This window comes from Agelaius tricolor, unplaced genomic scaffold, assembly GCF_023055355.1.
Source record: "Agelaius tricolor isolate 1412-34295 unplaced genomic scaffold, bAgeTri1.0.p SCAF_35, whole genome shotgun sequence".
Classification (NCBI taxonomy): Eukaryota; Metazoa; Chordata; class Aves; order Passeriformes; family Icteridae; genus Agelaius; species Agelaius tricolor.
Genome location: NW_027269295.1, coordinates 4821525 through 4833290, shown reverse-complemented (window position 1 = coordinate 4833290; position 11766 = coordinate 4821525). Strand labels below are relative to the sequence as shown.

Below are 11766 nucleotides of genomic sequence, written 5' to 3'. Positions count from 1 at the left end.
GTGACGTAATTCCCGCGACGCCACGTGGTTCCCGAGCACGCGGGCCGGTGCCCTGCCCGCCCTTCCCGCGGCGGCCATGGCGGAGCGGTGAGAGCGCGTTCGGTGTGCGGGGAGCGGTGCCTTAAATCGCGGTGTGTGTGCATGGAGCAGCGCTGGGAGAGCGCCCGGCATCGGCATGGAGTAGCTAATTAAATAAGCGGCTCATTAAGTGCCGTTAGCGGGCTGCGTTTGTGCACGCGTTAGGTACGGTGTTGGATAGTGCTGTGGATCTGCGTGTAAAGGGCTGCGCTTGGGGCTGGGCCTGCCATAAATCTCTGCAGAGTCCTGCACTGGAGCTGGTGCATGCCTTCGGTAGCACATTGGGTGGGCACAGGGTGTGTGGTGACTTTTACAACCCAAGTGACTCCGTACGTTAAAAGGTGCACGAAATGCACACTGAGCGTCTTGCATCCCTGGCTGATCCACCTTGCTGCACAGTGGGATACAGGAGCAAGACCCGGGCGGTACAGGACAGCCTTTGCCCTTCTGGAGGCGCAGAATTGCCGCTGCTTTTTGTATGTTAGGTGCGGCGGGGATGCACGGAGCTGCAGAGGGCGGGGAGGTGGATTGGGAGTTTTCCAACGCAGGGTTTTTCTGGGTGTCCACAGCCTGGCATGGGACTGTGGGGCAGCAGGCCGAGAGGGAGGCATGTGCAGGGATGGGGTAAGCCGGGATTGCCCTGGTTTCCCCAGCCTCCCACAGAGTCCTCCGTGAGGCATTTTGCAAGGTGGCAACACCGTGAGCAATGCATGGGGTGGGGAAGGGACACCAAGCATTAAAGCCACAGAATGTGTGTCAGCTCACTGTCCCCTCTGCTGAGTAATCAGTGTTGGGGGTTCTTGAATGCCCAGCGATGGACCCACTTGTGTGAGTGCAGGAGTCCCTGCCTGGGCTGTTGTGCAGCTCTTGGGGTCCCCCACAGAGAAGGAGAAAAAAAAAAAAGAGAGAGAGAGAGAGAGAGAGAAAAGCAGTAAATGAGACATGGAAACATCCAAGCACAGGCAGCCTGCAATGGAGATCAGCGGGAAAATGCCAAAAAACCACCTCAGGGCACAGCCAGGAGCCAGACTGGCGTTGACTGGGCACGGTTAGAACTTTGCTGAAGCTGCTTTGCATTCCTGCCTTTCTGTGTACTCTGTGCTGTGGCTGTGACTTGCCTGTGCCAGCCCTGTTCCACCGCAGGCACTCCCAGGAGGTCCCACCTGAGCCTTGCCTTGGAATTAATCCTTCTCACTCCTCGCTGTCTGCTAAACCCTGCCAGACTTCTGACGAAACTAGGCTGGCTTGGATCCAGCTTATTGTTCTCCAGCTGCAGGATCAGACACTGCCAGCACTTTTTTATATTGCAGTAAGGGAACAGGCTTGGGATCATTCCTGAAGTCTTGCTGCATAGTACTCTGTCACCCCAGCAGCTGAGGCTATCCCAGGATCTCAGTCTCTCATACTCTCTGAACTGCTCAGTCACCATTCTCCCCACTTCCTGAACCTTTCTCAACTCATCCATAGCCTGGGGGAGACCCAGAGGACCTGGTGAACTGCCTGTAGCTCATGCTGGGTTGTGTGGGACTGTGCAGCTTCTCTTTGTGCTAAGATGCCCTGGACTTGGCACATGCAGTGAGCTGCAATAGGACTCAGCAGGGAAGCTGTGAAGCTCTTGCAGCCCCCTGGATGGAGGAACCTGGGCAAGGAAAGTGTTGAAGGGCAGTATCACAGTTTGGATCAGGTACTGGAGAAGCATGGAGTCAGACCTTTTGCTTTACTGCAGGTCAGCTGTTGTGTGAGATGCTGCCAAGTGCTGGTGTCTATTACTTCCCATGGGAGATCAACAGCTCGGTCCCCGAGGGGAAGACACTGAGGACATTTGGCAGGTGAGAAGGGTACCCTGCCCTCCTTCCAGGCCAGGCCTTTCCTTCACTGACTGAACATCCCCTTTTGGTTTGTAATTGGATTTCTGCACAGCTGAGCTTCCCAAATTGATCATTCCCAGGTTATGCTGCTATGACCTGGCCCGATCTGAAGCCATTCTCACCATGCAGCACAACTCAGCTCATTACCAGGTCTGTGTTGACACCAAGTTTGTGGAGCCATTCCAAGCCCAAGTGGGATCTTCCTACATGGTCCTGGGAGAGGCTGAACACAGGGAAGGTAAATGGTTTGGGAACTGGTGCCCTTTGCTGCTCTTCATGGTACATCAGCTCTTTTGGGGCTCCCTGAGTCACTGAGGGCAGCCTGGACCAAGTCTCCTCTCGTGCAGCTCCTCCATCACACGAGCCTGTGATTCAAGGTAGGAGCAGCCTGTCTGTCCCAGCTGACCATGAGAAGAGCCACCCTTATCTGTGACAGTGTTCGCAGGGGTTCTTGGATGAGGCAAGAGACAGGAATGTTGACTCCAAGTTCAGAAGGCTTGATTTATTATTTTATGATATATATATTACATTATAACTATACTAAAAAGAAATAGAAGGAAAGGTTTCATCTCTCAGAAGGCTAGCTAAGAATAGAATAGAAAAGAATGAAAACAAAAGGCAGCTCTCTCAGACTCTGTCCGAGATAGCTCGGCCTGGATTAGCCATTAATTATAAACATCCAAGATGGGCCAATCACAGATGGACCTGTTGCATTCCACAGCAGCAGATAACCATTGTTTACATCTTGTTGCTGAAACTTCTCAGCAGGAAAAATCCTAATGAAAGGATTTTAATGAAAAGATGTCTGCGACACTTATCTTGGTGAAAATCTGGTCCTCTGGCACAGATTTTTTTCAGAAACAGGAAGCATTTCAGCCACATTGTTGGGCTTGTGAAACCTATGCTAAAAAGCCTTCTGGCATCACTGCCAGCCACCACACCAACTGTCTTCACCCCAAACATGGCAGATTGCAGCAATACCTCATTGCAAGTGACTGGATTGGTCTTTGCCATCCTTGAAAGGCTCTAATAATATATTATCCCTGCCCTCAGACATGTGAGGAATGCAGGCAGACTGTGTCATGCAGGGCACCCTGTTGTCCTTTTCTGGGGTGCCCTGTGTTCCAGCTGCTTGGTGCTCTGCGTGGGGAGTTGCTCTGAGCTGAGCCATGGGATGGTGAAGCAAATTCTTTGTTATCTTGGCCACACCTGATAAAAAGCATTCACATTCAGGCCATAGAAGTCCTCAGTGGCATGTGGAAAGCCACACTTCACGTGGCCTCTGGAGAGTGACCTGCTAAGCCACTGCTGCAAAATTCCTTTAGAAAATTGTTATTTTGGTCATCCCAGCCTAGGAGGGAGTTGGCCCCATTTTGCAGGGGTGGAAGGGGAGCAGACTGAGATGGTGGTTGTTTCACCAAGGCTCTGTCACCAAGGTTTGGCCCCTTCTGTGCAGCTCCATGTTGCCACTTGAATGCCACCAATGAACTGTTGGCTGCAGCCAGTTTTGAGCCTCTTCTAAGCCCTCTTGTCTGCACAGGGGCATTCAGAAATGAGCTCAGACCCATCACTGCTGCTTTTCAGCCAGGGAAAACCAAAATGCATCCAGCCACAAAGTAGACAGATGGCAGGCACTGGCACTGTTCCCCAGTGCAAGGGGAGTGCAGTGTCAGTCACCAGCATTTTGTAGCCATCAGGAGAGAGGGAAAGCACATCACTGAACTACGATGCTCCTGCTGCTCACATCAGTGGCAGCATGCAGCCAGACTGGTCTCCTGAAGTTCTCAGGTTATGATTATTTGCCCAGCTTGAGTCATATGTTGCCTGAGGGAACTCTCTGTCTCCAAGTTGCTTTGTTTTCCTTTCTCCAGAAACTTCCAGTCCTGTGGTAAAAGCACGAATATTGACCTGCGTGGAAGGGATGAATGTGGCCCTGCTGGAACAAGCCATACAGGAGCAGAGGAAATACTTCAGTGAGAGGCAGGAGCAGAGGGAAAGCAGCACATCCTGACAGCAGCTCTGAGACCAGCCACATGCTGGTCCTTGCATTGCCATTTGCAACAAATATGTTAAAAGTCAATCAGGAGGTGTGTTTGCTGTGGCAAACAGCAAAGTCACTGAGCAGGGAAACACTTGAAGACTGAGTCAATGTGTGTGACTGTGGGCTGTCCATTCCTGCCCCAGGTGTCATGACTGAAAATAGCTCTAGGAAGCAGGTTTGTTGTTTGCTTGAAAGGGTGGTTAGGGAAAGGGAACACTTGGTTTACACTGGTTCTTTCATAATGCACAACATGAAGAAGTCAGAAGTCTCTGAATCTGGAGTTAAGCAGCTCACCTTTGGCAGATGGGGGAAAAGGGCATTAGCACAAAGTTCATTAGCCCTGCCTGGCTGCGGGCCCGTGAGTGCCTGTGTTGGGGTACCCTGACTCAGCTGCCACACAGGAACATTCCTGCCAAAACACTCACCTATCTGGACTGACCAAAGAAACAAGAAGAACAAAGAGTCACTATTTTCAGTAGCACCTGCCTCTTCAGGTAGGAAGAACTAGTATCTAAGGAGAGGATTAATTCTAATTCTAAAATAAATATTTGCAGTAACCTGAGTACTTGACTTTCTTCCTTGAGACACAACTAAGTTTAAGAGACCTTAAATCACTATTTTTGAAGTAACTAAAGATTTTGATTGAAATTTTCCTAAATAAAGATGAAAAAAGAAGGTAGCCTGTCTTTATTGATTAAATCCCTCTTTCTTGCCAAATCGGATGTGTTAGGCCCTGCACAAACCCTCCAGATGATGTAAGAAAATTCAGTTTTCCTCCTAAGTATTGGGTGTGTATGGAAGTGGCTGGCTTTAAAAAAGTTGTGAGAAAAGGAGATTAAGTTACATCAGAGCCACTCTGGTGTAACAACATAGTGCCAGGCCCACACAGCTGTATTAAACCATTGACAAAAGGACAGAACGTTGCTAATGTCACATGAGAATCAAATGTTTGTGCAAGGGAGAGAAGACTCCTGTACTGTGGAAATCCCCAAATTTGGATTGAGCTGTGCCTGTGGTTTGCAGGGAAATGCAGCCATCTCCAGCCTTTTCTGTTTGCATTCAAAGGTTTTGAGCTGCTGGCTCAGCAATGGGTTAAATCAGCCCTTTTTTAGGTCACCTAAAAGTTGGAGTCTTCCCTGTGGACCCACACAGCTGCAATGTCCATGCCCACCCAGAGACATGGAGCCCCCAAGTCCTCCAGATGAAATTCCCTTTGCCTCTTCCTTTCCTGGTACCACAATACGTAGGATTATTTTAATCTTGTCTTCTGCCAGCTATCAAGTCAATGATTAATTCCCCCTCAAGGACATCTCCCGAAAGGCTGACTGAGAAGCATGGCCCATGTTGGGGAGGTTCAAGGGACAATTGTGCAAGACAAAATAAAAGGGGGCGGGGGGGGGGAAGACAAAAAATAAAAAAACTCCACACACAATACAAAAAACTACAAACCAAAAAAAACCCACAACCAAACGCAACCAAAAACCACCAAAAAAACCCAAACCAAAAAAACCCACACTAAAACCTCCTTCTCACCACCCCCCAAACCAACCAAACAATAAAAATGACATTTCTGCTGAGTGTTTGCCCTCAGCATATCCCAGCAAGCCATAATTATGAACCCAATTACACCACTGATGCCCAGCACTGTGCAGATGGAGCAGGAGAGCTAACCCTGACCCTGGCCCATGCTGCTCTTCCTGAGGCCCCAAAGTGCATCTTTACATCAATTTTCCTCAATTTTTGGCTGTAGCCAGCACACTGCACAACTTGGGCAGCAGAACAACCAGCCCTGGGTGGCTCCTTTGTGGCTCTGTGCACCTGAAGTTCCCCAGAGCCCACCAGGCCGCCCTGTCCACCCACAGCTGCCCCAGGCAGGTCCCTGAGGGCTCCTTCAAGGCTGAGGGAGCACCAAGGTGGGACCCAGACCCCGGCAGCACTTCAGGGAACACCTGGAGGGCTCAAACACCTTCCCCCCATTCCCCTTTTTGTTTCCCGCTTTTTCCCCTCCCCTCAGAGCGCGGTGCCAGCCGCCCCCAGTGCCATCGCCAGGCCGAGGCAGCCCCATGGAGGCCATCCAGGCGTCATTCCAGAAGGTGGAGAAGATTGGGGAGGGCACCTATGGCGTGGTGTACAAGGCCCGCAACAAGCGCACGGGGCAGCTGGTGGCCCTCAAGAAGATCCGCCTGGACGCGTGAGTGGGGCAAAGCCCTGGGCCTGCCATGGCGCTAGGCCTGTGCCCGGTATGGTGTGGGAGGCACAAAAAAGTCTCACATGAGGGGAAAAAAGGTGTCTCTAGGATTAAAATAATCTTGTGGCACCAGGAAAGGCAGAGCCAAAGGGAGTGTTGTCTGGAGGGCTTGGGGGCTCTGTGTCTCATGGGCATTGCAGCTGTGTGGGTCCACAGGGAAGACCCCAACTTTTAGATGATCTAAAGAAGGGCTGATTAAACCCATTGCTGAGCCAGCAGCTCAGAATCTTTGAGTGTGAGTGTTTAGGGCCTGGCCTGGCACCACTTGGCCCTGGGTCCATGGCACAGGGAAGCAGCTGCCATGTTGTGAGGTAATATCTCCCTCAGGGCTGTGCTGTGGGGGTCAGGCAGGGTCAGCCTCAGCCCTCCAGAGTGGGACTGAGCAGATTAAAGCTTATTTTTGTTCCCCTGTGTCATCCCTGAGCTGTGTGCACAGTGAGGGGTGTCTGCCTGGACTGGGAGCCAATATGCTGGGGCTGCACCCCATAGTGGCCCCTCAGCATGGGAGAGGTGGCTGCCTGAGGGGCAAAGAGCTTTCATCCCCCCCCCCCCCCCCCCCCCACCTCCAAAAAGAAAGACCTAGATAATTAATACATTACTGCTCTAAATGCACCCTTAGGTGCTTCCAAAGAAGCTCTGGCCCAAGGCCTGCATGTCTAGGTCATCCCTTCCCTCTCGTGGCCCACAACTTGATTTCCCCCCTGCCTCACCCCAGCCACTGCTGCACCCCAAACTCTAATGCACCCTTGGGGTACAGTGGAAGAAGGAAGAGGCACAGAGCCCCGTTGAGCTGTGGGATCCCCCTGGGTTATGGGGTGCAGTACAGCCTGTCTCTGCCACAGGGAGTCAGAGGGTGTCCCCAGCACTGCGATACGAGAAATCTCACTGCTGAAGGAGCTGAAGCACCCAAACATAGTCAGGTAAGACCTGGATGCACCCTCCCCACCAGCTCATCCATGAGCTCCTGCTCTGGGAGCAGGCAGCAAGGGGTTTTTTCTGTCCTTCCCCAACTGCATAGCAGGACCAAAATACACAGCAAAATGCAGGAATCCCTTAAACTTCCCTGGCTTTCAGTATACCTCATGGGTCTGCCACTTCACCAACACACTGCTGCTGCCCCATACTAGATTCTGCCCTTAAACTGCCTCTGTCTTCTCCAAAGGACCAACAGAGCAGAGGCATGTGTGGGAGGAGGGATGTTTGGGTATTTGCAGAGGTTTGGAACAGATATTGAAAGGAGAGCTGTACTTCTTTTACAGGCTCCTGGATGTCATACACAGCCAGAAGAAGCTCTATATGGTGTTTGAGTATCTGAATCAGGACCTGAAGAAGTACATGGACTCATGCCAAGCTGGAGAGCTTCCTTTAAGCTTGGTCAAGGTACAGCATGGAAGCAATGCCAACAGGCAGGGCAGACAGCATGTCCCTGCTGCCTTCTGCTGGGCACAACCATGTCAGAACTGCTCAGACTGGGCCTGGAAATGATTTCTCAGCCTCCCAGATCTCAAACATTTCAGCTGGGAAACCCTCATGGCACTATTGCTCAGAAATGTTTATTTCCCAGAAGTTTCTAGGCTCTCCAGCCTATCCCACTGCAGAACAAAGGAGGGATCTGTTGCTAATTGCCTTTGTAGACAGTAATGGGTGGGTGAAAGAGAAGGGCAGTGCCTGGATCAGAGTCTCTGTGTCCCCATGTGGTGTGGCAGCAGTTTGTGTGTATCTCTGAGTAGTGGCCCATAAGCCTGATGCTGCACTGTAACAAGGGCTTTCTTCCCATTCAGATCTGTAAGAGATCCAAAGTGCGTTAGTTCACACAACCCAGAGTTCAAAGTGTTTTCATCATGGCCTTATCTGAAATCTCTTCTCTCCTCAGAACTACCTTTTCCAGCTGCTGCAGGGTGTGAGCTTCTGCCACTCGCACAGGGTCATCCACAGGGACTTGAAGCCGCAGAACTTGCTCATTAACGAAGCAGGAGCAATCAAGCTGGCTGATTTTGGACTGGCAAGAGCTTTCGGGGTCCCCCTACGCACATACACTCATGAGGTAGTGTTGAGGCTCCCTGAGTGGGGTACACAATCCACAGTGGGTGAACAGCAGCAGCAGCACAAGTTGCTCATCTATAACAGAGGCAGAGCCATGGATGTGCTCTTAGCCTCACCTGCAGCTAAGGGACCTCCATGTCACCACAAAGTGTGCTGACTGTCTACGGGAGCCAGGCTGCCAGCTGGGCTCCCACCTTCTCTCCACAGGGTACACTTAATTGTTCCAGAGTGTTTTTGAAGAATGTTCTGTTAATCCCAACCTTGCAGGCACTAAAGTGTCTGTAAATTCAGCAAGGCCTTAGCATGCTCTGATTTGTACAGTCACTGCATTACAGCTGAGAAGGGAGGGTCCCACCCCTCTGGTTTCATCCAGGGAAACCAGACACTGTTTGTTGGTTCCTTTCCAGGTGGTGACTCTGTGGTACCGAGCCCCTGAGATACTGCTGGGATGCAGATACTACTCGACCCCTGTGGATATCTGGAGCATTGGCTGCATCTTTGCAGAAATGGTAGGATGGGCTTAAATAATCTCTTTCATGAGCCAGAGGAGGCAGCTGCAGTGGGAAGGAGGGATGAGATATAGAACATCTGGGATACTGTGTTCCCACTCTGTCCTGGGTTTGCTTTATGGAAAGTCCGCCCTAAGAGTTAGCTGTTCCTTATCTCAGAAGGAAATCTACCACCCTCTGGGCCTGGCAGAAGGCTGCAGTTTCAAGTACATTGGAACATGATGCCTCTCCTTGCAGAAGCGGTAACTTCAGCCTTATTGCTGCAGCATTTTGACCCTGGGAGGAGATGACTCTTCCAGATGTCCCCATGGTGGGCTGCAGAGAACAAGCACTCTTGTGACATGGCAGAGTGGATCTCCTAGGGGTCCATACTCCCCTTGGAAGAGCTGTGGTTAGCCCTGCAGTATAATAGCACTTTTCCTCTTTCCCAAAGTCCCTGAGCTGCAGAGCAGAGTGGGAGCAAGCAGCCAGACACCTGTGATGTTCCCAGCCACTGCCTGGCAGAATCACTGCATTGCAACTGCCCTGGTCTGTGCAGGTGTTTGCACCTGCTGGGACAGAGGGCTGCTCGCAGCAGGAAATAGGGCACACAACTGATGGAAAGGTGGGAACTGGCTTTTTCTTTTCTTCCCCCAGATGACCAGGAAGGCCCTCTTTCCAGGGGACTCTGAGATCGATCAGCTCTTCCAGATCTTTCGCACCCTGGGCACTCCCACCGAGGTGACCTGGCCTGGTGTGACCCAGCTCCCTGACTACAAGGGCAGCTTTCCCCGGTGGCCAAGGAAGGAGATGAAGGACATTGTTCCAAACTTAGATCGAGATGGGAGAGACTTACTGACGGTGAGTGAGGGCTCAGAACAGGGCCTGGGGATAGACAGGATGTTTTCAAACTGGGCAAGGAATAGCGATATTTGAGATTTAATTACTTGGAAGTGTAGCTGATATGGGTTGAGTGCTCACCTCTGACATTGCAGAAGCACCAAATCATGGAATAGGGCTCAGTCTTACTCTGAAGAAGGACTGTCATTGCAGGTTCCTCTAGGAACCACTGCATTGGGAGTCAAGGAACTCTTCTAAAGTAATCTCCAGAGTAACTTCAGTTGTGGGTGACTCCTGGAGCCCAGAGAAGGAAAAAGGCAGGACCAACATCAGCAACTGGGCCCAGCTGTGTGCAGGTGCAATCAATCAGCCAGTTTTTAAAATCCTAAATCTGCTGGGTTTTTCTCTTGGCAGCAGTTGCTCCTGTATGATCCCAGCAAGCGCATCTCAGCCAAAGCAGCCCTCAGCCACCAGTACTTCCTCTGCAGAAACTCTGGGAGCCCTGAACAGCGACCTGTGCTGCGGAGAGACTGCAGATGAGAGGGCACGGCTCTCCCCAAGCTCTTGCCCCTCCAGGTAGCCCTGCAGATGTGGTCTGGGGCACTTAGCAGGGGCCTGCTTCTCCTGAGGAGCCTGGAAGGGGACATTCTTGGCATTTAGAGACTTTCAGTCTGTTGCTGGGGAAAAGTTTGGGTTACAGCCAGGAGAGCTGTTTTGAAGAGGTCATGTGCAAAAGGTGGGGGGGGGGGGGGGGGGGGTTATTTATCAGCATAAACCACTGAAATGTAGAAAAGAGAGCATTTCTCTGAGGTTTGTCCTTCCACTAGTAAGCTAAGGTGACACACAGTGATTTCTGTCTCCAGCACTGGAGCATCCCCAGCTCTGTTGGTGGCAGTTGCTGGCACCAGGGAAGGGGGACACATCTCTGCTCAGCTCTTTGCTGCTGTTATCACCCAGGCTTCTCAGCACTAGACAAGCTGTTTAGTTTGAGCTCTTTAACAGAGCTGACATCCTTCTCTTTCACAGCTGAAGAGCACTATCAGGTGTCTTAGTTTGTGCCTTAGCTGTGACCAGGAAGCCAGAAGATCCAGTTAGCATAAAGCAGATCCACTTAGAATAAAGCACTTGCTGCATATGACTGGAAACAGGGAGCAGCTAAACCACTGGCTTTCCATCATCATTCCAGATGTAATGCTGTTTTCTTTGCTTTATTGCCTTGGAAATGTTTTTGCTGTTCAAATGTTTGGGGGGCATGTCTCTGACTCTTGGTGTGGTGTTGACATCTTAATTTCTTTTTCTTCAGTATAAAATAAATACTTGCCATTTGTTCATAAACCTTGGTGTTCATTGTTTGGCAAAGCCCATCAGGCTGGTAATGCAAGACAGACTGGCTGGTTCTTTTTTCCACAGAGCCTTTCTCCCTTCCTCATCTCCTGCTTTCTTTCTTTTATCCTTTCCAGCCAAATCCTTGGCAGGTACAGAGATGTGCTCTCAGTCCTGTCATGGAACTGGTACCAAAAGTGTTAATCCAAATTCTGCTGTGTCTGTGTACTTTTAGCAAAGAACCAGGGTATGCAGGAGCTGCTTTCTCATCAAGGACAGAAGGAAGATAAGGGGAAGACAACTGCCTTAGGAATGCAGTTATAGCCAAAACAAGATTATAGAAAAAAACTGAACCTGGGAACATGGGGAAGGTTTTATGGTAATGAACAATTATAATACCCACGCAGTGACTGTATTTAAGCAATGAACTTGTAGTGAATGGTGTGCACGCCAGGTGGAGCCTATCCCCCGTGCACCAGGCCTCTGATAACTTCTTAACGCTGCATTGGTGTTAAGGGGTTTTATTTTACCCACTTTTTGGTGAATTTTGGTGACAGTTATTGGCCACCCAGATAGGAGCTCACCTCTGAGCCTTGACGGATCTGCAGTCGACAGATCTCCAGCCGGCACCGAGGGGTTCTCGGGGAGAACCTCGGCCTCAGGCCGTCAGGGGCTCGAGGCAAGATCCCTGAGGTGAGTAAAGGCATCTTTTAAATTGTTTATCTTGGGGTTATTGACGAGGGGTACGAATTCCCTCACAGAGTTACTGGTGAGGGGTTTGAGTCACCACACAGGGGTCAAGTCCCTGGGAAAGCTCACTGTCCAGGGCTTCAAGTC

The 11766-nt window shown here is 50.8% G+C and overlaps 1 protein-coding gene across 5 annotated transcripts; it reads left to right on the top strand.

Annotated features, from left to right (window-relative positions):
* The first annotated feature begins 6 nt into the window (after positions 1-6).
* CDK3 (cyclin dependent kinase 3) lies at positions 7-10941 on the top strand. Of its 5 annotated transcripts, none has more exons than XM_071452944.1 (9): positions 7-87; positions 1805-1907; positions 6002-6178; positions 7078-7155; positions 7495-7615; positions 8109-8279; positions 8686-8787; positions 9424-9627; positions 10021-10941. In XM_071452944.1, exons 2-9 carry the CDS (start codon positions 1822-1824, stop codon positions 10144-10146), a joined length of 1065 nt encoding a protein of 354 aa, XP_071309045.1. In that variant the 5' UTR covers positions 7-87; positions 1805-1821; the 3' UTR covers positions 10147-10941. The 5 variants fall into 5 exon arrangements, with proteins under 5 accessions (XP_071309045.1, XP_071309048.1, XP_071309044.1 ...); XM_071452947.1 differs by having other exon boundaries at positions 8-243; positions 10024-10941; XM_071452943.1 differs by having other exon boundaries at positions 10-243.
* Positions 10942-11766: the final 825 nt, after the last annotated feature.

Bases quoted from the DNA above. Each gene is read 5' to 3' on its own strand.
- CDK3 (XM_071452944.1), top strand. From the start codon at position 1,822: ATGCTGCCAAGTGCTGGTGTCTATTACTTCCCATGGGAGATCAACAGC. The intron at 7,156-7,494 runs GTAAGACCTGGA...CTTCTTTTACAG, and splicing joins AAGCACCCAAACATAGTCAG to GCTCCTGGATGTCATACACA. The intron at 7,616-8,108 runs GTACAGCATGGA...TTCTCTCCTCAG, and splicing joins TTCCTTTAAGCTTGGTCAAG to AACTACCTTTTCCAGCTGCT.